The sequence below is a fragment of the Petromyzon marinus genome (assembly GCF_048934315.1).
Source record: "Petromyzon marinus isolate PM22_M1 ecotype Great Lakes invasive population chromosome 80 unlocalized genomic scaffold, UKy_Petmar_22M1.pri1.0 chr80_unloc.4, whole genome shotgun sequence".
Taxonomy (NCBI): Eukaryota; Metazoa; Chordata; class Hyperoartia; order Petromyzontiformes; family Petromyzontidae; genus Petromyzon; species Petromyzon marinus.
The window spans coordinates 406,330-429,560 of record NW_027422632.1 but is presented as its reverse complement, the minus strand read 5'-3'; the positions used below and the strand labels follow the sequence as shown (position 1 = coordinate 429,560).

At 57.5% G+C, this 23,231-nt stretch overlaps 2 protein-coding genes across 2 annotated transcripts in view; both read left to right on the top strand.

Annotated features, from left to right (window-relative positions):
* LOC142908373 (dynein axonemal heavy chain 1-like) overlaps positions 1–4,821 on the top strand; it is a gene marked incomplete at its 3' end in the record, with an annotated part of 159,001 nt that extends 154,180 nt beyond the window's left edge. Inside the window, 3 exon segments of the mRNA XM_076058943.1 lie at positions 1,218–1,323; positions 3,516–3,629; positions 4,342–4,821. Of these exon segments, the coding sequence (XP_075915058.1) occupies positions 1,218–1,323; positions 3,516–3,629; positions 4,342–4,821 (700 nt within the window).
* Positions 4,822–4,830: 9 nt separating this feature from the next.
* On the top strand, positions 4,831–17,505 carry LOC142908369 (dynein axonemal heavy chain 1-like). Its single transcript, XM_076058939.1, has 4 exons — positions 4,831–4,916; positions 6,603–6,689; positions 8,228–8,435; positions 17,477–17,505. The coding sequence occupies exons 2-4, from the start codon at positions 6,621–6,623 to the stop codon at positions 17,503–17,505; spliced, it is 306 nt and encodes a 101-aa protein (XP_075915054.1). The 5' UTR covers positions 4,831–4,916; positions 6,603–6,620.
* Positions 17,506–23,231: the final 5,726 nt, after the last annotated feature.

The following is a 23,231-nucleotide window of genomic DNA, read 5'->3' as shown; positions in this document are numbered from 1 at the left end:
CGGTGGTGATGCTGATGGTGGTGGTGATACTGATGGTGGTGGTGATACTGATGGTGGTGGTGATGATACTGATGGTGGTGATGGTGATACTGATGGTGGTGGTGGTACTGATGGTGGGGATGATGCTGATGGTGGTGATACTGATGGTGGTGGTGATACTGATACTGACACTGATGGTGGTGGTGATACTGATGGTGGTGGTGATACTGATGGTGGTGGTGGTGATACTGATGGTGGTGGTGATACTGGTGGTGATGGTGATACTGATGGTGGTGGTGATACTGATGGTGGTGGTGATGCTGATGGTGGTGGTGATACTGATGGTGGTGGTGATACTGATGGTGGTGGTGGTGATGATACTGATGGTGGTGGTGGTGATTCTGATGGTGGTGGTGATACTGATGGTGGTGGTGGTGATACTGATGGTGGTGGTGGTGATACTGATGGTGGTGGTACTGATGGTGGTGGTGATGCTGATGGTGGTGGTGATACTGATGGTGGTGGTTATACTGATGGTAGTGGTGATACTGATGGTGGTGGTGGTGATACTGATGGTGGTGGTGATACTGATGGTGGTGGTGGTGATACTGATGGTGGTGATACTGATGGTGGTGGTGATACTGATGGTGGTGGTGATGCTGATGGTGGTGGTGATACTGATGGTGGTGGTGATACTGATGGTGGTGGTGGTGGTGGTGATACTGATGGTGGTGGTGATACTGATGGTGGTGGTGGTGATGATGCTGATGGTGGTGATGGTGATACTGATGGTGGTGGTGATACTGATGGTGGTGTTCGTGGTGGTTGTGATACTGATGGTGGTGGTGATACTGATGGTGGTGATACTGATGGTGGTGGTGATACTGATGGTGGTGGTGATACTGATGGTGGTGGTGATACTGATGGTGGTGGTGATACTGATGGTGGTGGTGATACTGATGGTGGTGGTGATACTGATGGTGGTGGTGATACTGATGGTGGTGGTGATACTGATGGTGGTGATACTGATGGTGGTGGTGATGATACTGATGGTGGTGATGGTGATACTGATGGTGGTGGTGATACTGATGGTGGTGGTGATACTGATGGTGGTGGTGATACTGATGGTGGTGGTGATACTGATGGTGGTGGTGGTGATACTGATGGTGGTGGTGGTGATACTGATGGTGGTGGTGATACTGATGGTGGTGGTCGTGGTGGTGATCTCCGTGCCCCAGTGCCGGTGCCTGGGCCTGCTTTGACGAGTTTAACCGGATCAACGTGGAGGTGCTGTCCGTGGTGGCTCAGCAGATCACCACCATCCAGAAGGCCCAGCAGCAGCGGGTCAGAGCAACAACAACAACAACAACCGCCATTCGCCACTTAGTTGCGGTGACATCACCACGACGCTTGTGCCAGGCCATATGCACCTTGAGGCCACGTGAAGTGTCGAACGCCCGCTGGCAGGAGGTCACGGGGCAGACCCAGGTGCCACGGGTCGACTGACTGAGACGACTGGCTGATGCACCACCTGTTCCCCCCCGCTGTGCCAACCTGCTGTGCTTTAGCCACCCAGCGCTCCGCTCGTTGTTGTGAGCGTCGCTCCTCCGCCCTCCGTTGTTGTTGGAGGGCGACTGCCTCCAACTGCCCAGTAGCAGCGTCCTTCACGAGCCTCCTCCACAGAGGCCGATCTTGACACCGCTGGTACCGGTCATCGGCAAGTCCACTCAGCTCCACGTCCTCCTGTACCACATCACTCCATCTCTTCTCTAGCCCGTGCCACGCCCGTTTAGCCCCCTCGATCCGGCCGAACAAAAGCTGTTTCGGCATGCGGTGGCTGGGCATGCGGGCTACATGACCCAGCCAACGCAGCCTTGCCTGGCGGAGGAGCTCACCGATGGGAGCTTGCCCAGATCTTTCAATGATTTGTGAGCTCCTCACACAATCCAGCCTGGTTAAACCCAGGATGGATCGTAGGCAGGCCAGCCTAAATGTTTCTAACCGGCGAAGATGTTCAATTAGGGGGGTCCACGTTTCGCAAACGTAGAGAAGGGAGGGAATGACCGTGGCCGAGAAGACCTGAAGCTTAGTGCGGAGCGACAGACCAGGTAGCTTCCACACGGCGTTATGCAACCGATGAAAAGATATTGCCGCTCGACTGATTCGGAGTGAGACCTCTGCTGTTAAACTGGAGCCGGTCATCAGCATACTGCCCAGGTATGGGAAACTCTCCACTCTCTCCACAACTGCCCCGTCACCGATTGGGAGTTGTGGGGGTGGAGTGTCCGATGGTACAAAATACCCAGGCAGGTGCTTAGTTTTGGTGGGGCTGATGGTAAGGCCCCACCTCTTAGTGGCACGCTCCAGTCTCAGCAGCAGCGCCTCCAACTCCTCTGAATGAGCAGCTATTACCAAATTATCAGCATACATAACGTGGTTGAGCAATAGGGAGCCATCACTTGACCGCACCCGGGCATCGATCAGCCTCCCATTATATCTGTACCATATGGAGATTCCCCCGGTACAGCTATTGAAGGCTTCACGAACTACGTGGTCAAAATAGATGTTAAATAATGTGGGAGCCAGAGGACATCCCTGTCGCACCCCAAGGTGCACAGGGAATGGCTCTGCCTCCCGTGAGCAGAGGGTCAGGGACTCCGAAAGCACGACGAACGACCCAGAGCCCAGGCCTACTGATGGTATCATAGGCCTTGACCAGGTCAATAAAGCAGAGATGTAGGTCTTGTTGGAATTCCCTACACCTCTGCTGTAGCAGACGGACAGAAAATATGGCATCAGTGCAGGACCGCCCTTTCCTGAAACCACATTGGGGCTCCACAAGCCTCTCCTCAGCGTGCCTGGCAAGGCGATGTTGAATAATCCTTGCCAGGACCTTTCCCGGCACACTGAGGAGTGAGGTGCCCCTGTAGTTGTTACAGTCTGTGCGGTCCCCCTTCTTAAAGAGGGGGACCGCCAGGGCATCCTTCCAATCCTGCGGAACCCGTCCAGTGGTCCAGACTGTTGTTATGATGTCATACAGACAAAGGTCCCTCAGCATGGCCCTAGGGGACCTTTGTCTGTAGCTGTTCACTACCACAGCTCGCTGCTCCGTCTCCCCCTCCCCCCTCTCTCCCTCTCCCCCCCTCTCTCCCCCTCCCCCTCTCCCCCTCCCTCCCCCTCTCCCTCCCCCCCTCCCTCCCTCTCCCTCCCTCCCTTCCTCCCCCTCCCTCCCTCCTTCCCTCCCCCTCCCTCCCCCTCCCTCCCTCCTTCCCTCCCCCTCCCTCCCCCTCTCTCCCTCCCCCTCTCTCCCTCCCTCCCTCCCTCCCCCCTCTTTCCCTCCCCCCCTCCCTCCCCCTCCCTCCCCCTCTCTCCCTCCCTCCCCCCCCTCCCTCCCTCCCTCCCTCCCCCCTCTCTCCCTCCCCCTCCCTCCCCCTCCCTCCCTCCCCCCCTCCCTCCCCCCTCCCTCCCCGTCCCCCTCTCTCCCTCCCCCTCTCTCACCCCCCCTCTCTCCCTCCCCCCTGTCCCCCCCCCCCCAGGTCTCCCGCTTCATGTTCGAGGGCGTGGAGATTCCGCTGGTGACGTCGTGCGCCGTGTTCATCACCATGAACCCCGGGTACGCGGGCCGCACCGAGCTGCCCGATAACCTCAAGGTGCCGAGTCGGCGGAATCGGCGGAATCGTCGGAATCGTTAGAATCGTCGGAATCGATCGGAATCGTTAGAATCGTCGGAATCGTCGGAATCGATCGGAATCGATCGGAATCGTCGGAATCGTTAGAATCGTCGGATTCGTCGGAACGATCGGAATCGTCGGAATCGTTAGAATCGTCGGAATCGATCGGAATCGTTAGAATCGTCGGAATCGGTTAGAATCGTCGGAATCGTCGGAATCGATGGGAATCGTCGGAGTGCTTGGAGTGGTCTGAATCGTCGGAACCGTGCAAGAGCACTTGCCCCTACAGCCCTGTTGAGGCTACCTGGGGGACCTTTATCTTTGTGTCTCTGGTGCTGCTCAGGGCACTTGCCCCTACGGCCCTGTTGAGGCTACCTGGGGCCCCTTTGTCTTTGTCTCTGCTGCTCGCTACTAAGAGCACTTGCCCCTCCATCCCTGTTGAGGCTACCTGGGGCACCTTTATCTTTGTGTCTCTGGTGCTACTGCTCAGGGCACTTGCCCCTACGGCCCTGTTGAGGCTACCTGGGGGACCTTTGTCTTTGTGTCTCTGGTGCTGCTCAGGGGCACTTGCCCCTACGGCCCTGTTGAGGCTACCTGGGGGACCTTTATCTTTGTATCTCCGCTACTGCTCGGGGCACTTGCCCCTACGGCCCTGTTGAGGCTACCTGGGGCCCCTTTGTCCGTGCGCCAGGCGCTGTTCCGGCCCGTGGCGATGATGGTGCCCGACTACCGGATGATCGCGCGGATCTCACTCTACTCGTTCGGCTTCGACGGCGCCGATTCGCTGGCCAAGAAGATCACCACCACATTCAAGCTCGCTTCAGAGCAGCTCAGCTCGCAGGTGAGTGGAGACACACACAGAGACACAGAGACACACGGAGACACACACACAGAGACACACAGAGACACACACAGAGACACACAGAGACACACAGAGACACACACAGAGACACACAGAGACACACACAGAGACACACACAGAGACACACGGGGACACACAGAGACACAGAGACACACACACAGACACACACAGACACACACAGAGACACACAGACACACAGAGATACACAGAGACACAGAGACACACAGAGACACACACAGAGACACACAGAGACACACAGAGACACAGAGACACACACAGAGACACACAGAGACACACAGAGACACACAGAGACACTCTACTCGTTCGGCTTCGACGGCGCCGATTCGCTGGCCAAGAAGATCACCACCACATTCAAGCTCGCTTCAGAGCAGCTCAGCTCGCAGGTGACACACGGGGACACACAGAGACACACAGAGACACAGAGACACACACAGAGACACAGAGACACAGAGACACACAGAGACACACACAGACACACACAGAGACACACAGAGACACAGAGACACACAGAGACACACGGAGACACACGGGGACACACACAGAGACACACAGAGACACAGAGACACACAGAGACACACAGAGACACACACAGAGACACACACAGAGACACACACAGAGACACACAGAGACACACAGAGACACACACAGAGACACACAGAGACACACACAGAGACACACAGAGACACACACAGAGACACACAGAGACACACGGGGACACACACAGACACAGAGACACACACAGAGACACACACAGACACAGAGACACACACACAGACACACACAGAGACACACAGACACACAGAGAGACACAGAGACACACAGAGACACACACACAGACACAGAGACACACAGAGACACAGAGACACACAGAGACACGCAGAGACACACAGAGACACACACAGAGACACACGGGGACACACACAGACACAGAGACACACAGAGACACAGAGACACACAGAGACACACACAGAGACACACAGAGACACACACAGAGACACACAGAGACACACAGAGACACACAGAGACACACACAGAGACACACAGAGACACACACAGAGACACACAGAGACACGGGGACGAGTCGCTGGCCAAGAAGATCACCACCACATTCAAGCTAGCGTCAGAGCAGCTCAGCTCGCAGGTGACACACAGAGACACAGAGACACACAGAGACACGGGGACACGGGGACACGGGGGAGACACAGAGACACACAGAGACATATAGAGACACGGGGACACAACAACACCACCACCACCAACACCACAACCACCACCACCAACAACACCACCACCAACACCACCACCAACACCAACAACACCACCACCAACACCACCACCAACACCATCACCAACAACACCACCACCAACACCACAACCACCACCAACACCACCAACAACACCACCACCAACAACACCACCACCAACAACACCACCACCACCAATGCCACCACCAACACCAACAACACCACCACCACCAACACCACCACCAACATCATCACCAACAACACCACCACCACCAACAACACCACCACCAACACCACAACCACCACCACCAACAACACCACCAACAACACCACCACCAACAACAACACCACCACCAACACCACAACCACCACCACCAACAACACCAACAACACCACCAACACCAACAAGACCACCACCACCGTCACCACCACCACCATCACCACCACCACCATCACCACCACCATCACCACCATCACCACCACCACCATCACCACCACCATCACCACCACCACCATCACCACCACCACCATCACCACCACCATCACCACCACCATCACCACCACCACCACCACCACCATCACCACCAACAACACCACCACCACCACCATCATCACCACCACCATCACCACCACCACCATCACCACCACCACCACCATCACCACCATCACCATCATCACCACCATCACCACCACCACCACCACCATCACCACCACCACCATCACCACCACCACCACCATCACCACCACCACCATCACCACCACCACCATCACCACCACCATCACCACCATCACCACCATTACCACCACCACCACGTCTGTGTGTAGGACCACTACGACTTTGGCATGAGGGCAGTGAAGACTGTGATCTCCACTGCCGGCAACCTCAAACGGGAGCAGCCGCACATGGACGAGGTGGGTGTGAGTGTGTGTCTGTGTGAGTGTGTCTGTGTGTGTGTGTCTGTGTGTGTGTCTGTGTGAGTGTGTCTGTGTGTGTGTGTCTGTGTGTGTGTCTGTGTGTGTGTCTGTGTGTGTCTGTGTCTCTGTGTGTGTCTGTGTGTGTGTCTGTGTGTCTGTGTGTGTCTGTGTGTGTGTCTGTGTGTCTGTGTGTGTCTGTGTCTCTGTGTGTGTCTGTGTGTCTCAGTGTGTGTCTGTGTGTGTCTGTGTGTCTCTGTGTGTGTCTGTGTGTGTGTCTGTGTGTGTCTGTGTGTCTCTGTGTGTGTGGCTGTGTCTGTGTGTGTGTCTCTGTGTGTGTCTGTGTGTCTCTGTGTGTCTATGTTGTGTGTCTCTGTGTGTCTATGTTGTGTGTCTCTCTCTGTGTTGTCTCTCTCTGCGTGTGTCTCTCTCTCTCTCTGTGTCTCCGTGTCTGTGTTTTATCTCTCTCTCAAATGTAGTTCTACCTGATGACGGTAGCTTGCGTTGCAATCGAAACGTCGTACTATATTAATTAATTTATTTTCTTGCCACCTGACTTCACCGAAATGACCAAAGAGTTATTCCTGCGGTCGCGACAGCTTGAGAACAAGTTTGGTCATTAAGGGCCTTCGTGATGGTCATTGGGCCTGGCTACAGATACTTAGCCGGGAGTCGGTGCCGTTACCACCCCTCACCACTCACTCACTCACCACTCACTCACCACTCACCCCACCAACCACTCACCCACCCCACTCACTCACCCACCACTCACCCACCACACTCACTCACCCACCACTCACCCACCACTCAACCTTCACTCACCACTCACTCACCACTCACTCACCACTCACTCACCCACCACTCACCCACCACTCACCACTCACTCACCACTCACTCACCCACCACTCACCACTCACTCACCACTCACCACTCACTCACCCACCCCTCACCCACCACTCACCACTTACTCACCACTCACTCACCCACCACTCACCCACCACTCACCCACCACTCACTCGCTCACCACTCACCACTCACTCACCCACCACTCACCACTTACCCACCACTCACCACTCACCCACCACTCACCCCTCACCACTCACCACTCACCCACCACTCACCACTCACTCACCACTCACTCACCCACACCACCAACCACTCACCCACCCCACCCACCACTCACCACTCACCCACCACTCACCACTTACCCACCACTCACTCACTCACTCACCACTCATTCACCACTCACTCACCCACCACTCACCACTCACTCACCCACCCCACCAACCACTCACCCACCCCACCCACCACTCACCACTCACCCACCACTCACCACTTACCCACCACTCACTCACTCACCACTCATTCACCACTCACTCACCACTCACCCACCACTCACCACTTACCCACTTACCCACCACTCACCACTCACCCCACCAACCACTCACCCACCCCACCCACCACTCACCACTCACCCACCACTCACCACTCACCCACCACTCACCACCCCCCACCCACCCCCACCCCCACCCCCCCAGGAGCTGCTCTGCCTGCGGGCTCTCTGTGACGTCAACGTCCCCAAGTTAGTGGACGAGGACCTCGCCCTGTTCCAGGGCATCGTCACGGACCTCTTCCCACGCACGCGCCAGGGCCACGCCCCCTGCCACGCCCCCTCGTCGTCCCAAGGGGCCCTGGAAGACGCCCTGAGGGTAGCCTGCCTCTCAAGGGGTCTCCAGGATGACGACGGTGAGAGAGAGGTGGTGGTGGTGGTGGTTGTGGTGGTGGTGGTGGTTGTTGTGGTGGTTGTGGTTGTTGTTGTGGTGGTGGTGGTGGTGGTGGGGTGGTTGTGGTGGTGGTTGTGGTGGTGGTGGGGGTGGTGGTGGGGGTGGTGATGGTAGTGGGGGTGGTGGTTGTTGTGGTGGTGGTGGTGGTTGTGGTGGTGGTTGTGGTGGTGGTGGGGGTGGTGATGGTAGTGGGGGTGGTGGTGGTGGTTGTGGTGGGGGTGGTGGTTGTGGTGGTGATGGTGGTGGTGGTGGTTGTGGTGGTGGTGGTTGTGGTGGTGGTGGTGGTGGGGGTTGTTGTGGTGGTGGTGGTGATTGTGGGGGTGGTGGTGGTTGTTGTTGTGGGGGTGGTGGTGGTGGTGGTTGTGGTGGGGGTGGTGGTTGTGGTGGTGATGGTGGTGGTGGTGGTTGTGGTGGTGGTGGTTGTGGTGGTGGTGGTGGTGGGGGTTGTTGTGGTGGTGGTGGTGATTGTGGGGGTGGTGGTGGTTGTTGTTGTGGGGGTGGTGGTGGTGGTGGTTGTGGTGGTGGTGGTGGTTGTGGTGGTGGTGGTGGTGGAGGTGGTGATGGTGGTGGTGGTGGTTGTGGTGGTTGTTGTTGTGGTGGTGGGGGTGGTTGTGGTGGTGGTTGTGGTGGTGGTGGGGGTGGTGATGGTAGTGGGGGTGGTGGTTGTTGTGGTGGTGGTGGTGGTTGTGGTGGTGGTTGTGGTGGTGGTGGGGGTGGTGATGGTAGTGGGGGTGGTGGTGGTGGTTGTGGTGGGGGTGGTGGTTGTGGTGGTGATGGTGGTGGTGGTGGTTGTGGTGGTGGTGGTTGTGGTGGTGGTGGTGGTGGGGGTTGTTGTGGTGGTGGTGGTGATTGTGGGGGTGGTGGTGGTTGTTGTTGTGGGGGTGGTGGTGGTGGTGGTTGTGGTGGGGGTGGTGGTTGTGGTGGTGATGGTGGTGGTGGTGGTTGTGGTGGTGGTGGTTGTGGTGGTGGTGGTGGTGGGGGTTGTTGTGGTGGTGGTGGTGATTGTGGGGGTGGTGGTGGTTGTTGTTGTGGGGGTGGTGGTGGTGGTGGTTGTGGTGGTGGTGGTGGTTGTGGTGGTGGTGGTGGTGGTGGAGGTGGTGATGGTGGTGGTGGTGGGGGTGGTGGTGGTGGTGGTGGGGGTGGTGGTGGTGGTGGTTGTTGTTGTTGTTGTGGTGGTGGTGGTGGTGATGGTGGTGGTGGTGATGGTGGTGGTGGGGGTGGTGGTGGTGGTTGTTGTTGTTGTGGTGGTGGTGGTTGTTGTGGTGGTGGGGGTGGTGGTGGTGGTGGTGGTGGTGATGGTGGTTGTGGTGGTGGTGGTGGGGGTGGTGGTGGTTGTGGGGGTGGTGGTGGTGGTTGTGGTGGTGGTGGTGGGGGTGGTGGGGGTTGTTGTGGTGGTGGTGGTGGTTGTGGTGGTTGTTGTGGTGGTGGTGGTGGGGGTTGTTGTGGTGGTGGTGGTGGTGGTGGTTGTGGTGGTGGTGGTGGTGGGAGTGGTGGGGGGTGGTGGTGGTGGTGGTGGGGGTGGTGGGGGTGGTGGTGGTTGTGGTGGTGGTGGTGGTGGTGGTGATGGTGGTGGGGGTGGTGGTGATGGTGGTGGGGGTGGTGGGGTTGTGGTGGTGGTTGTTGTGGTGGTGGTGGGGGTGGTGGTGGTGGTGGTTGTTGTGGTGGTAGTGGTGGTGGTTGTTGTGGTGGTGGTTGTTGTGGTTGTTGTGGTGGTGGTGGTGGGGTTTTGTGGTGGTGGTGGTGGTGGGGGTGGTGGTGGTTGTTGTTGTGGGGGTGGTGGTGGTGGTGGTGGGGGTGGTGGTGGTTGTGGCGGTTGTGGTGGTGGTGTTGGTTGTGGTGGTGGTAGTTGTGGTGGTGGTGGTTGTTGTGGTGGTGGTGGTGGTGGTGGGGGGGTGGTGGTGGTGGTGGTGATGATGTGGTGGTGGTAGTGGGGGTGGTGGTGGTGGTGGTGGGGGTGGTGGTGGTTGTTGTTGTGGTGGTGGTTGTGGTGGTGGTGGGGGTGGTGATGGTAGTGGGGGTGGTGGTGGTGGTGTGGTGGGGGTGGTGGTTGTGGTGGTGATGGTGGTGGTGGTGGTTGTGGTGGTGGTGGTTGTGGTGGTGGTGGTGGTGGGGGTTGTTGTGGTGGTGGTGGTGATTGTGGGGGTGGTGGTGGTTGTTGTTGTGGGGGTGTGGTGGTGGTGGTTGTGGTGGGGGTGGTGGTTGTGGTGGTGATGGTGGTGGTGGTGGTTGTGGTGGTGGTGGTTGTGGTGGTGGTGGTGGTGGGGGTTGTTGTGGTGGTGGTGGTGATTGTGGGGGTGGTGGTGATGGTGGTGGTGGGGGTGATGGTGGTTGTGGTGGTGGTTGTTGTTGTGGTGGTGGTGGTGATGGTGGTTGTGGTGGTGGTGGTGGTTGTGGTGGTGGTGGTGGTGGTGGTGGGGGTGGTGGTGGTGGTGGTGGGGGTTGTGGTTGTTGTGGTGGGGGTTGTGGTGGTGGTGGTGGGGGTTGTGGTGGTGGTGGTTGTGGTGGTGATGGTGGTGGTGGTGGTGGTTGTGGTGGTGGTGGTGGGGGTTGTTGTGGTGGTGGTGGTGGTGGTGGGGGTGGTGGTTGTGGTGGTGGTTGTGGTGGTGGTTGTGGTGGTGGGGGTTGTTGTGGTGGTGGTGGTGGTGGGGGTGGTGGTGGTGGTGGTGGGGGTTGTTGTGGTGGTGGTGGTGGGGGTGGTGGTTGTGGTTGTGGTGGTGGTTGTGGTGGTAGGGGTTGTTGTGGTGGTGGTGGTGGGGGTGGTGGTGGTGGTGGTGGTGGTGGTGATGGTGGTGGTGGTTGTTGTTGTTGTTGTTGTGGTGGTGGTGGTTGTTGTGGTGGTGGTGGTGGTGGGGGTGGTGGTGGTGGGGGTGGTGGTGGTGGTGATGGTGGTGGTGGGGTGGTGGTGGGGGTGGTGGTGGTGGTGGTGGTGGGGGTTGTTGTGGTGGTGGTTGTGGTGGTGGTGGTGGGGTTGTTGTGGTGGTGGTGGTGGGGGTGGTGGTTGTGGTGGTGGTGGTTGTGGTGGTGGTTGTGGTGGTGGGGGTTGTTGTGGTGGTGGGGGTGGAGGTGGTGGTGGTGGTGATGGTGGTGGTGGGTGGTTGTGTGGTGGTGGTGGTTGTTGTGGTGGTGGTGGTGGTGGTGGGGGTGGTGGTGGTGGGGGTGGTGGTGGTGGTGATGGTGGTGGTGGGGGTGGTGGTGGTGGTGGTGGTGGTTGTTGTGGTGGTGGTGGGGGTTGTTGTGGTGGTGGTGGTGGTTGTGGTGGTGGTGGTGGGGGTTGTTGTGGTGGTGGTGGGGGTGGTGGTTGTGGTGGTGGTGGTTGTGGTGGTGGTTGTGGTGGTGGTTGTGGTGGTGGGGGTTGTTGTGGTGGTGGTGGTGGGGGTGGTGGTGGTGGTGATGGTGGTGGTGGTTGTTGTTGTTGTGGTGGTGGTGGTGGTGGTGTTGTGGTGGTGGTGGTGGGGGTGGTTGTTGTGGTGGTGGTGGTGGTGATGGTGGTGGTGGTGGTGGTGGGGGTGGTTGTTGTGGTGGTGGGGGTGGTGGTGGTGGTGGGGGTGGTGGTGGTGGTTGTTGTGGTGGTGGTGGTGGTGGGGGTGGTGATGGTGGTGGTGGTGGTGGTTGTTGTGGTGGTGGTGGTGGTGGTCGGGGTGGTGATGGTGGTGGTGGGGGTGGTGGTGGTGGTGGTGGGGGTGGAGGTGGTGGTGGTGGTGGTGGGTGTGGTGGTGGTGGTGGTGGGGGTGGTGATGGTGGTGGTGGGGGTGGTGGTGGTTGTTGTGGTGGTGGTGGAGGTTGTGGTGGTGGTTGTTGTTGTTGTGGTGGTGGTGGTGGGGGTGGTTGTTGTTGTGGTGGTGGTTGTTGTTGTGGTGGTTGTTGTTGTGGTGGTGGTTGTTGTTGTGGTGGTTGTTGTTGTGGTGGTTGTGGTGGTGGTTGTGGTGGTTGTTGTTGTAGTGGTTGTTGTGGTTGTGGTGGTGGTTGTGGTGGTTGTGGTGGTTGTGGTGGTGGTGGTTGTGGTGGTGGTGGTGGGGGTGGTGGTGGTGGTGGGGGTGGTGGTGGTGGTGGTGGGGGTTGTGGTTGTTGTGGTGGGGGTTGTGGTGGTGGTGGTTGTGGTGGTGGTGGTGGGGGTTGTGGTGGTGGTGGTTGTGGTGGTGATGGTGGTGGTGGTGGTTGTGGTGGTGGTGGTGGGGGTTGTTGTGGTGGTGGTGGTGGTGGTGGGGGTGGTGGTTGTGGTGGTGGTTGTGGTGGTGGTTGTGGTGGTGGGGGTTGTTGTGGTGGTGGTGGTGGTGGGGGTGGTGGTGGTGGTGGTGGGGGTTGTTGTGGTGGTGGTGGTGGGGGTGGTGGTTGTGGTTGTGGTGGTGGTTGTGGTGGTGGGGGTTGTTGTGGTGGTGGTGGTGGGGGTGGTGGTGGTGGTGATGGTGGTGGTGGTTGTTGTTGTTGTTGTGGTGGTGGTTGTTGTGGTGGTGGTGGTGGTGGGGGTGGTGGTGGTGGGTGGGTGGTGGTGGTGGTGGTGGTGGTGATGGTGGTGGTGGGGGTGGTGGTGGGGGTGGTGGTGGTGGTGGTGGGGGTGTTGTGGTGGTGGTGGTTGGTGGTGGTGGTGGGGGTGTGTGGTGGTGGTGGTGGGGGTGGTGGTTGTGGTGGTGGTGGTGGTTGTGGTGGTGGTTGTGGTGGTGGGGGTTGTTGTGGTGGTGGGGGTGGAGGTGGTGGTGGTGGTGATGGTGGTGGTGGTTGTTGTTGTTGTGGTGGTGGTGGTGGTTGTTGTGGTGGTGGTGGTGGTGGTGGGGGTGGTGGTGGTGGGGGTGGTGGTGGTGGTGATGGTGGTGGTGGGGGTGGTGGTGGTGGTGGTGGGGTTGTTGTGGTGGTGGTGGGGGTTGTTGTGGTGGTGGTGGTGGTTGTGGTGGTGGTGGTGGGGGTTGTTGTGGTGGTGGTGGGGGTGGTGGTTGTGGTGGTGGTGGTGGTTGTGGTGGTGGTTGTGGTGGTGGTTGTGGTGGTGGGGGTTGTTGTGGTGGTGGTGGTGGGGGTGGTGGTGGTGGTGATGGTGGTGGTGGTTGTTGTTGTTGTGGTGGTGGTGGTGGTTGTTGTGGTGGTGGTGATGGTGGTGGTGGTGGTGGTGGGGGTGGTTGTTGTGGTGGTGGTGGTGGTGATGGTGGTGGTGGTGGTGGTGGGGGTGGTTGTTGTGGTGGTGGGGGTGGTGGTGGTGGTTGTTGTGGTGGTGGTGGTGGTGGGGTGGTGATGGTGGTGGTGGTTGTTGTGGTGGTGGTGGTGGTGGTCGGGGTGGTGATGGTGGTGGTGGGGGTGGTGGTGGTGGTGGTGGGGGTGGAGGTGGTGGTGGTGGTGGTGGGTGTGGTGGTGGTGGTGGTTGTGGTGGTGGCTGTGGTGGTGGTTGTGGTGGTGGGGGTTGTTGTGGTGGTGGTGGTGGGGGTGGTGGTGGTGGTGATGGTGGTGGTGGTTGTTGTTGTTGTGGTGGTGGTGGTGGTTGTTGTGGTGGTGGTGATGGTGGTGGTGGTGGTGGTGGGGGTGGTTGTTGTGGTGGTGGTGGTGATGGTGGTGGTGGTGGTGGTGGGGGTGGTTGTTGTGGTGGTGGGGGTGGTGGTGGTGGTTGTTGTGGTGGTGGTGGTGGTGGTGGTGGGGTGGTGATGGTGGTGGTGGTTGTTGTGGTGGTGGTGGTGGTGGTGGTGGTGGTGGTCGGGGTGGTGATGGTGGTGGTGGGGGTGGTGGTGGTGGTGGTGGGGGTGGAGGTGGTGGTGGTGGTGGGTGTGGTGGTGGTGGGGGTGGTGATGGTGGTGGTGGGGGTGGTGGTGGTTGTTGTGGTGGTGGTGGAGGTTGTGGTGGTGGTGGTTGTTGTTGTTGTGGTGGTGGTGGTGGGGGTGGTTGTTGTTGTGGGTGGTGGTTGTTGTTGTGGTGGTTGTTGTTGTGGTGGTTGTTGTTGTGGTGGTGGTTGTTGTTGTGGTGGTTGTTGTTGTGGTGGTTGTTGTTGTGGTGGTTGTGGTGGTGGTTGTGGTGGTGGTTGTTGTTGTAGTGGTTGTTGTGGTTGTGGTGGTGGTTGTGGTGGTTGTGGTGGTTGTTGTTGTTGTAGTGGTTGTTGTTGTTGTGGTGGTTGTGGTGGTCGTGGTGGTTGTGGTGGTGGTTGTGGTGGTTGTGGTGGTGGTGGTGAGGGTATTGGTGGTTGTGGTGGTGGTGGTTGTTGTTGTGGTGGTTGTGGTGGTGGTGGTTGTGATGGTGGTTGTTGTTGTGGTGGTGGTGATTGTGGTGGTGGTGATGATGGTTGTTGTTGTGGTGGTGGTGATTGTGGTGGGTGGTTGTGGTTGTTGTTGTGGTGGTGGTGGTTTTTGTGGTGGTGGTGATGGTGGTTGTTGTTGTGGTGGTGGTGGTGGTGAGAGGTGGAGGTGGTGGTGGTAGTGAGGTGGTTGTGAGGTGGTGGTGGTGTCGGTGGTGGACTCACTCTTGAGGTGGTGGTCGACTCACTTGAGTAGTGGACGACTCACACTTGAGGTGGTGGACGACTCACACTTGAAGGGTGGACGACTCACACTTGAAGGGTGGACGACTCACACTTGAGGTGGTGGTCGACTCACACTTGAGGAGTGGTCGACTCACACTGGAGGTGGTGGACGATTCACACTTGAGGTGGTGGACGACTCACACTTGGGTAGTGGACGACTCACACTAGAGGAGTGGACGACTCACACTTGAGTGGACGACTCACACTTGAGTGGACGACTCACACTTGAGGTAGTGGTCGACTCACACTTGAGTGGACGACTCACACTTGAGTAGTGGTCGACTCACACTTGAGGTGATGGACGACTCACACAGGAGGTGGTCGACGACTCACATTTGAGTAGTGGACGACTAACACTTGAGTGGACGACTCACACTTGAGGAGTGGACGACTCACACAGGAGGTGGTGGACGACTCACACTTGAGGAGTGGACGACTCACACAGGAGGTGGTGGACGACTCACACTGGAGGTGGTGGACGACTCACACTTGAAGGGTGGACGACTCACACAGGAGGTGGTGGACGACTCACACTTGAGTGGACGACTCACACTTGAGTGGTGGACGACTCACACAGGAGGTGGTGGACGACTCACACTTGAGGTGGTGGACGACTCACACTTGAGGAGTGGACGACTCACACAGGAGGTGGTGGACGACTCACACAGGAGGTGGTGGACGACTCACACTTGAGGAGTGGTGGACGACTCACACTTGAGGTGGTGGACGACTCACACTGGAGGTGGTGGACGACTCACACAGAAGGAGTGGTTGACTCACACAGGAGGTGGTGGACGACTCACACAGGAGGTGGTGGACGACTCACACTTGAGGTGGTGGACGACTCACACTTGAGTGGTGGACGACTCACACTGGAGGTGGTGGACGACTCACACAGGAGGTGGTGAACGACTCACACTGGAGGTGGTGGACGACTCACACTTGAGTGGACGACTCACACTTGAGTGGTGGACGACTCACACTTGAGTGGACGACTCACACTTGAGTGGACGACTCACACTTGAGTGGACGACTCACACTGGAGGGGTGGACGACTCACACAGGAGGTGGTGGACGACTCACACTTGAGGAGTGGACGACTCACACTTGAGTGGACGACTCACACTTGAGGTGGTGGTCGACTCACACAAGAGGTGGTGGACGACTCACACTTGAGGTGGTGGACGACTCACACTTGAGTGGTGGACGACTCACACTTGAGGAGTGGTCGACTCACACTTGAGTGGTGGACGACTCACACTAGAGGAGTGGTCGACTCACACTGGAGGTGGTGGACGACTCACACTTGAGGAGTGGACGACTCACACAGGAGGTGATGGACGACTCACACTTGAGTGGTGGACGACTCACACAGGAGGTGGTGGACGACTCACACAGGAGGTGGTGGACGACTCACACTTGAGGTGGTGGACGACTCACACTTGAGGTGGTGGACGACTCACACTTGAAGGGTGGACGACTCACACTTGAGGTGGTGGACGACTCACACAGGAGGAGTGGTGGACGACTCACACTTGAGTGGTGGACGACTCACACAGGAGGTGGTGGTCGACTCACACAGGAGGTGGTGGACGACTCACACTTGAGTGGTGGACGACTCACACTTGAGTAGTGGACGACTCACACTTGAGGAGTGGACGACTCACACTTGAGTAGTGGACGACTCACACAGGAGGTGGTGGACGACTCACACTTGAGTAGTGGTCGACTCACACTTGAGTGGTGGACGACTCACACTTGAGGTGGTGGACGACTCACACTTGAGTGGTGGACGACTCACACTTGAGTGGTGGACGACTCACACAGGAGGTGGTGGACGACTCACACTTGACTGGACGACTCACACTGGAGGAGTGGTTGACTCACACAGGAGCTGGTGGACGACTCACACTTGACTGGACGACTCACACTTGAGTGGTGGACGACTCACACAGGAGGTGGTCGTCGACTCACACTTGAGTGGTGGACGACTCACACTGGAGGTGGTGGACGACTCACACAGGAGGAGTGGTTGACTCACACTGGAGGAGTGGACGACTCACACTAGAGTGGACGACTCACACAGGAGGTGGTGGACGACTCACACTTGAGTGGACGACTCACACTTGAGTGGACGACTCACACTTGAGTGGTGGTCGACTCACACTTGAGTGGACGACTCACTTGAGGAGTGGACGACTCACACTTGAGGTGGTGGTCGACTCACACTTGAGTAGTGGACGACTCACACAGGAGGAGTGGTGGACGACTCACACAGGAGGTGGTGGTCGACTCACACTGGAGGTGGTGGACGATTCACACTTGAGGTGGTGGACGACTCACACTTGAGTAGTGGACGACTCACACTAGAGGAGTGGACGACTCACACTTGAGTGGACGACTCACACTTGAGTGGACGACTCACACTTGAGGTAGTGGTCGACTCACACTTGAGTGGACGACTCACACTTGAGTAGTGGTCGACTCACACTTGAGGTGATGGACGACTCATACAGGAGGTGGTGGACGCCTCACATTTGAGTAGTGGACGACTCACACTTGAGTGGACGACTCACACAGGAGGTGGTGGGACGACTCACACTTGAGGAGTGGACAACTCACACAGGAGGTGGTGGACGACTCACACTGGAGGTGGTGGACGACTCACACTTGAAGGGTGGACGACTCACACAGGAGGTGGTGGACGACTCACACTTGAGTGGACGACTCACACTTGAGTGGTGGACGACTCACACAGGAGGTGGTGGACGACTCACACTTGAGGAGTGGACGACTCACACTTGAGGTGGTGGACGACTCACACTTGAGGTGGTGGACGACTCACACTTGAGGAGTGGACGACTCACACAGGAGGTGGTGGACGACTCACACAGAAGGTGATGGACGACTCACACTTGAGGAGTGGTGGACGACTCACACTTGAGGTGGTGGACGACTCACACTGGAGGTGGTGGACGACTCACACAGGAGGAGTGGTTGACTCACACAGGAGGTGGTGGACGACTCACACAGGAGGTGGTGGACGACTCACACTTGAGGTGGTGGACGACTCACACTTGAGTGGTGGACGACTCACACTGGAGGTGGTGGACGACTCACACAGGAGGTGGTGGACGACTCACACTGGAGGTGGTGGACGACTCACACTTGAGTGGACGACTCACACTTGAGTGGTGGACGACTCACACTTGAGTGGTGGACGACTCACACTTGAGTGGACGACTCACACTTGAGTGGACGACTCACACTTGAGTGGACGACTCACACTGGTTGGGTGGACGACTCACACAGGAGGTGGTGGACGACTCACACTTGAGCAGTGGACGACTCACACTTGAGGTGGTGGTCGACTCACACAGGAGGTGGTGGACGACTCACACTTGAGGTGGTGGACGACTCACACTTGAGTGGTGGACGACTCACACTTGAGGAGTGGTCGACTCACACTTGAGTGGTGGACGACTCACACTAGAGGAGTGGTCGACTCACACTGGAGGTGGTGGACGACTCACACTTGAGGAGTGGACGACTCACACAGGAGGTGGTGGACGACTCACACTTGAGTGGTGGACGACTCACACAGGAGGTGGTGGACGACTCACACTTGAGGTGGTGGACGACTCACACTTGAGGTGGTGGACGACTCACACTTGAAGGGTGGACGACTCACACTTGAGGTGGTGGACGACTCACACAGGAGGAGTGGTGGACGACTCACACTTGAGGTGGTGGTCGACTCACACAGGAGGTGGTGGACGACTCACACTTGAGTGGTGGACGACTCACACAGGAGGTGGTGGACGACTCACACTTGACTGGACGACTCACACTGGAGGAGTGGTTGACTCACACAGGAGCTGGTGGACGACTCACACTTGACTGGACGACTCAGACTTGAGTGGTGGACGACTCACACAGGAGGTGGTGGTCGACTCACACTTGAGTGGTTGACGACTCACACTTGAGTGGTGGACGACTCACACTTGACTGGACGACTCACACTTGAGTGGTGGACGACTCACACAGGAGGTGGTGGTCGACTCACACTTGAGTGGTGGACGACTCACACTTGAGGTGGTGGACGACTCACACAGGAGGTGGTGGTCGACTCACACTTGAGTGGTGGACGACTCACACTTGAGGTGGTGGACGACTCACACTTGAGTGGTGGACGACTCACACTTGAGTGGTGGACGACTCACACAGGAGGTGGTGGACGACTCACACTTGACTGGACGACTCACACTGGAGGAGTGGTTGACTCACACAGGAGCTGGTGGACGACTCACACTTGACTGGACGACTCACACTTGAGTGGTGGACGACTCACACAGGAGGTGGTCGTCGACTCACACTTGAGTGGTGGACGACTCACACTGGAGGTGGTGGACGACTCACACAGGAGGAGTGGTTGACTCACACTGGAGGAGTGGACGACTCACACTAGAGTGGACGACTCACACAGGAGGTGGTGGACGACTCACACTTGAGTGGACGACTCACACTTGAGTGGACGACTCACACTTGAGTGGTGGTCGACTCACACTTGAGTGGACGACTCACTTGAGGAGTGGACGACTCACACTTGAGGTGGTGGTCGACTCACACTTGAGTAGTGGACGACTCACACAGGAGGAGTGGTGGACGACTCACACAGGAGGTGGTGGTCGACTCACACTGGAGGTGGTGGACGATTCACACTTGAGGTGGTGGACGACTCACACTTGAGTAGTGGACGACTCACACTAGAGGAGTGGACGACTCACACTTGAGTGGACGACTCACACTTGAGTGGACGACTCACACTTGAGGTAGTGGTCGACTCACACTTGAGTGGACGACTCACACTTGAGTAGTGGTCGACTCACACTTGAGGTGATGGACGACTCATACAGGAGGTGGTGGACGCCTCACATTTGAGTAGTGGACGACTCACACTTGAGTGGACGACTCACACTTGAGGAGTGGACGACTCACACAGGAGGTGGTGGACGACTCACACTTGAGGAGTGGACAACTCACACAGGAGGTGGTGGACGACTCACACTGGAGGTGGTGGACGACTCACACTTGAAGGGTGGACGACTCACACAGGAGGTGGTGGACGACTCACACTTGAGTGGACGACTCACACTTGAGTGGTGGACGACTCACACAGGAGGTGGTGGACGACTCACACTTGAGGAGTGGACGACTCACACAGGAGGTGGTGGACGACTCACACTTGACTGGACGACTCACACTGGAGGAGTGGTTGACTCACACAGGAGCTGGTGGACGACTCACACTTGACTGGACGACTCACACTTGAGTGGTGGACGACTCACACAGGAGGTGGTGGTCGACTCACACTTGAGTGGTGGACGACTCACACTTGAGGTGGTGGACGACTCACACAGGAGGTGGTGGTCGACTCACACTTGAGGGGTGGACGACTCACACTGGAGTGGTGGACGACTCACTTGAGTGGTGGACGACTCACACTTGAGTGGTGGACGACTCACACAGGAGGAGTGGACGACTCACACTTGAGTGGTGGACGACTCACACTTGAGTGGTGGACGACTCACACTTGAGTGGTGGACGACTCACACAGGAGGTGGTGGACGACTCACACTTGAGTGGTGGACGACTCACACTAGAGGAGTGGACGACTCACACTTGAGGAGTGGTTGACTCACACTTGAGGAGTGGTTGACTCACACTAGAGGAGTGGTCGACTCACACTGGAGGTGGTGGACGACTCACACTTGAGTGGTGGACGACTCACACTTGAGTGGTGGACGACTCACACTTGAGTGGTGGACGACTCACACTTGAGTGGTGGACGACTCACACTTGAGTGGTGGACGACTCACACTGGAGGTGGTGGACGACTCACACTTGAGGTGGTGGACGACTCACACTGGAGGTGGTGGTCGACTCACACTTGAGTAGTAGTGGTTGACTCACACTTGAGTGGACGACTCACACTTGAGTAGTGGACGACTCACACTTGAGGAGTGGACGACTCACACTTGAGTGGTGGACGACTCACACTTGAGTGGTGGACGACTCACACTTGAGTGGTGGACGACTCACACTTGAGGTGGTGGACGACTCACACTGGAGGTGGTGGACGACTCACACTTGAGGTGGTGGTAGACTCACACTTGAGGAGTGGACGACTCACCCTAGAGTGGACGACTCACACTAGAGTGGACGACTCACACTTGAGGGGTGGACGACTCACACTTGAGTGGTGGACGACTCACACTTGAGGAGTGGACGACTCACACTTGAGTGGACGACTCACACTTGAGTGGACGACTCACACTTGAGTGGTTGACTCACACTTGAGTGGTGGACGACTCACACTTGAGTGGTTGACTCACACTTGAGTGGTTGACTCACACTTGAGTGGACGACTCACACAGGAGGTGGTGGACGACTCACACAGGAGGTGGTGGACGACTCACACTTGAGGTGGTGGACGACTCACACTTGAGGTGGTGGTCGACTCACACTTGAGTAGTAGTGGTTGACTCACACTTGAGTGGACGACTCACACTTGAGTAGTGGACGACTCACACTTGAGGAGTGGACGACTCACACTTGAGTGTTGGACGACTCACACTTGAGTAGTGGACGACTCACACTGGAGGTGGTGGACGACTCACACTTGAGGTGGTGGACGACTCACACTGGAGGTGGTGGACGACTCACACTTGAGGTGGTGGTCGACTCACACTTGAAGAGTGGACGACTCACCCTAGAGTGGACGACTCACACTAGAGTGGACGACTCACACTTCAGGGGTGGACGACTCACACTTGAGTGGTGGACGACTCACACTTGAGGAGTGGACGACTCACACTAGAGTGGACGACTCACACTTGAGTGGACGACTCACACTTGAGTGGACGACTCACACTTGAGTGGTTGACTCACACTTGTGTGGATGACTCACACTTGAGTGGTTGACTCACACTTGAGTGGTTGACTCACACTTGAGGTGGTGGACGACTCACACAGGAGGTGGTGGACGACTCACACTTGAGGTGGTGGACGACTCACACTGGAGGTGGTGGACGACTCACACTTGAGGTGGTGGTCGACTCACACTTGAGTAGTGGACGACTCACACTTGAGGAGTGGACGACTCACACTTGAGTGGTGGACGACTCACACTTGAGTAGTGGACGACTCACACTGGAGGTGGTGGACGACTCACACTGGAGGTGGTGGACGACTCACACTTGAGGTGGTGGTCGACTCACACTTGAGGAGTGGACGACTCACCCTAGAGTGGACGACTCACACTAGAGTGGACGACTCACACTTGAGTGGTGGACGACTCACACTTGAGGAGTGGACGACTCACACTTGAGTGGACGACTCACACTTGAGTGGACGACTCACACTTGAGTGGTTGACTCACACTTGAGTGGTGGACGACTCACACTTGAGTGGTTGACTCACACTTGAGTGGTTGACTCACACTTGAGTGGACGACTCACACAGGAGGTGGTGGACGACTCACACTTGAGTGGTGGACGACTCACACTTGAGTGGTGGACGACTCACACTTGAGTGGTGGACGACTCACACTTGAGTGGTGGACGACTCACACTGGAGGTGGTGGACGACTCACACTTGAGTGGTGGACGACTCACACTTGAGTGGTGGACGACTCACACAGGAGGAGTGGTCGACTCACACTTGAGTGGACGACTCACACTTGAGTGGTGGACGACTCACACTTGAGTGGACGACTCACACTTGAGTGGTGGACGACTCACACTTGAGTGGTGGACGACTCACACTTGAGTGGACGACTCACACTTGAGTGGACGACTCACACTTGAGTGGTGGACGACTCACACTTGAGTGGTGGACGACTCACACTTGAGTGGTGGTTGACTCACACTTGATGTGGTGGACGACTCACACTTGAGGAGTGGACGACTCACACTTGAGGTGGTGGTCGACTCACACTTGAGTGGTGGACGACTCACACTTGAGTGGTGGACGACTCACACTTGAGTGGTGGACGACTCACACTTGAGGAGTAGTGGTCGACTCACACTTGAGTGGTGGACGACTCACACTTGAGTGGTGGACGACTCACACTTGAGTGGTGGACGACTCACACTTGAGAAGTAGTGGTCGACTCACACTTGAGTGGTGGACGACTCACACTTGAGTGGTGGAAGACTCACACTTGAGTGGTGGACGACTCACACTTGAGTGGTGGACGACTCACACTTG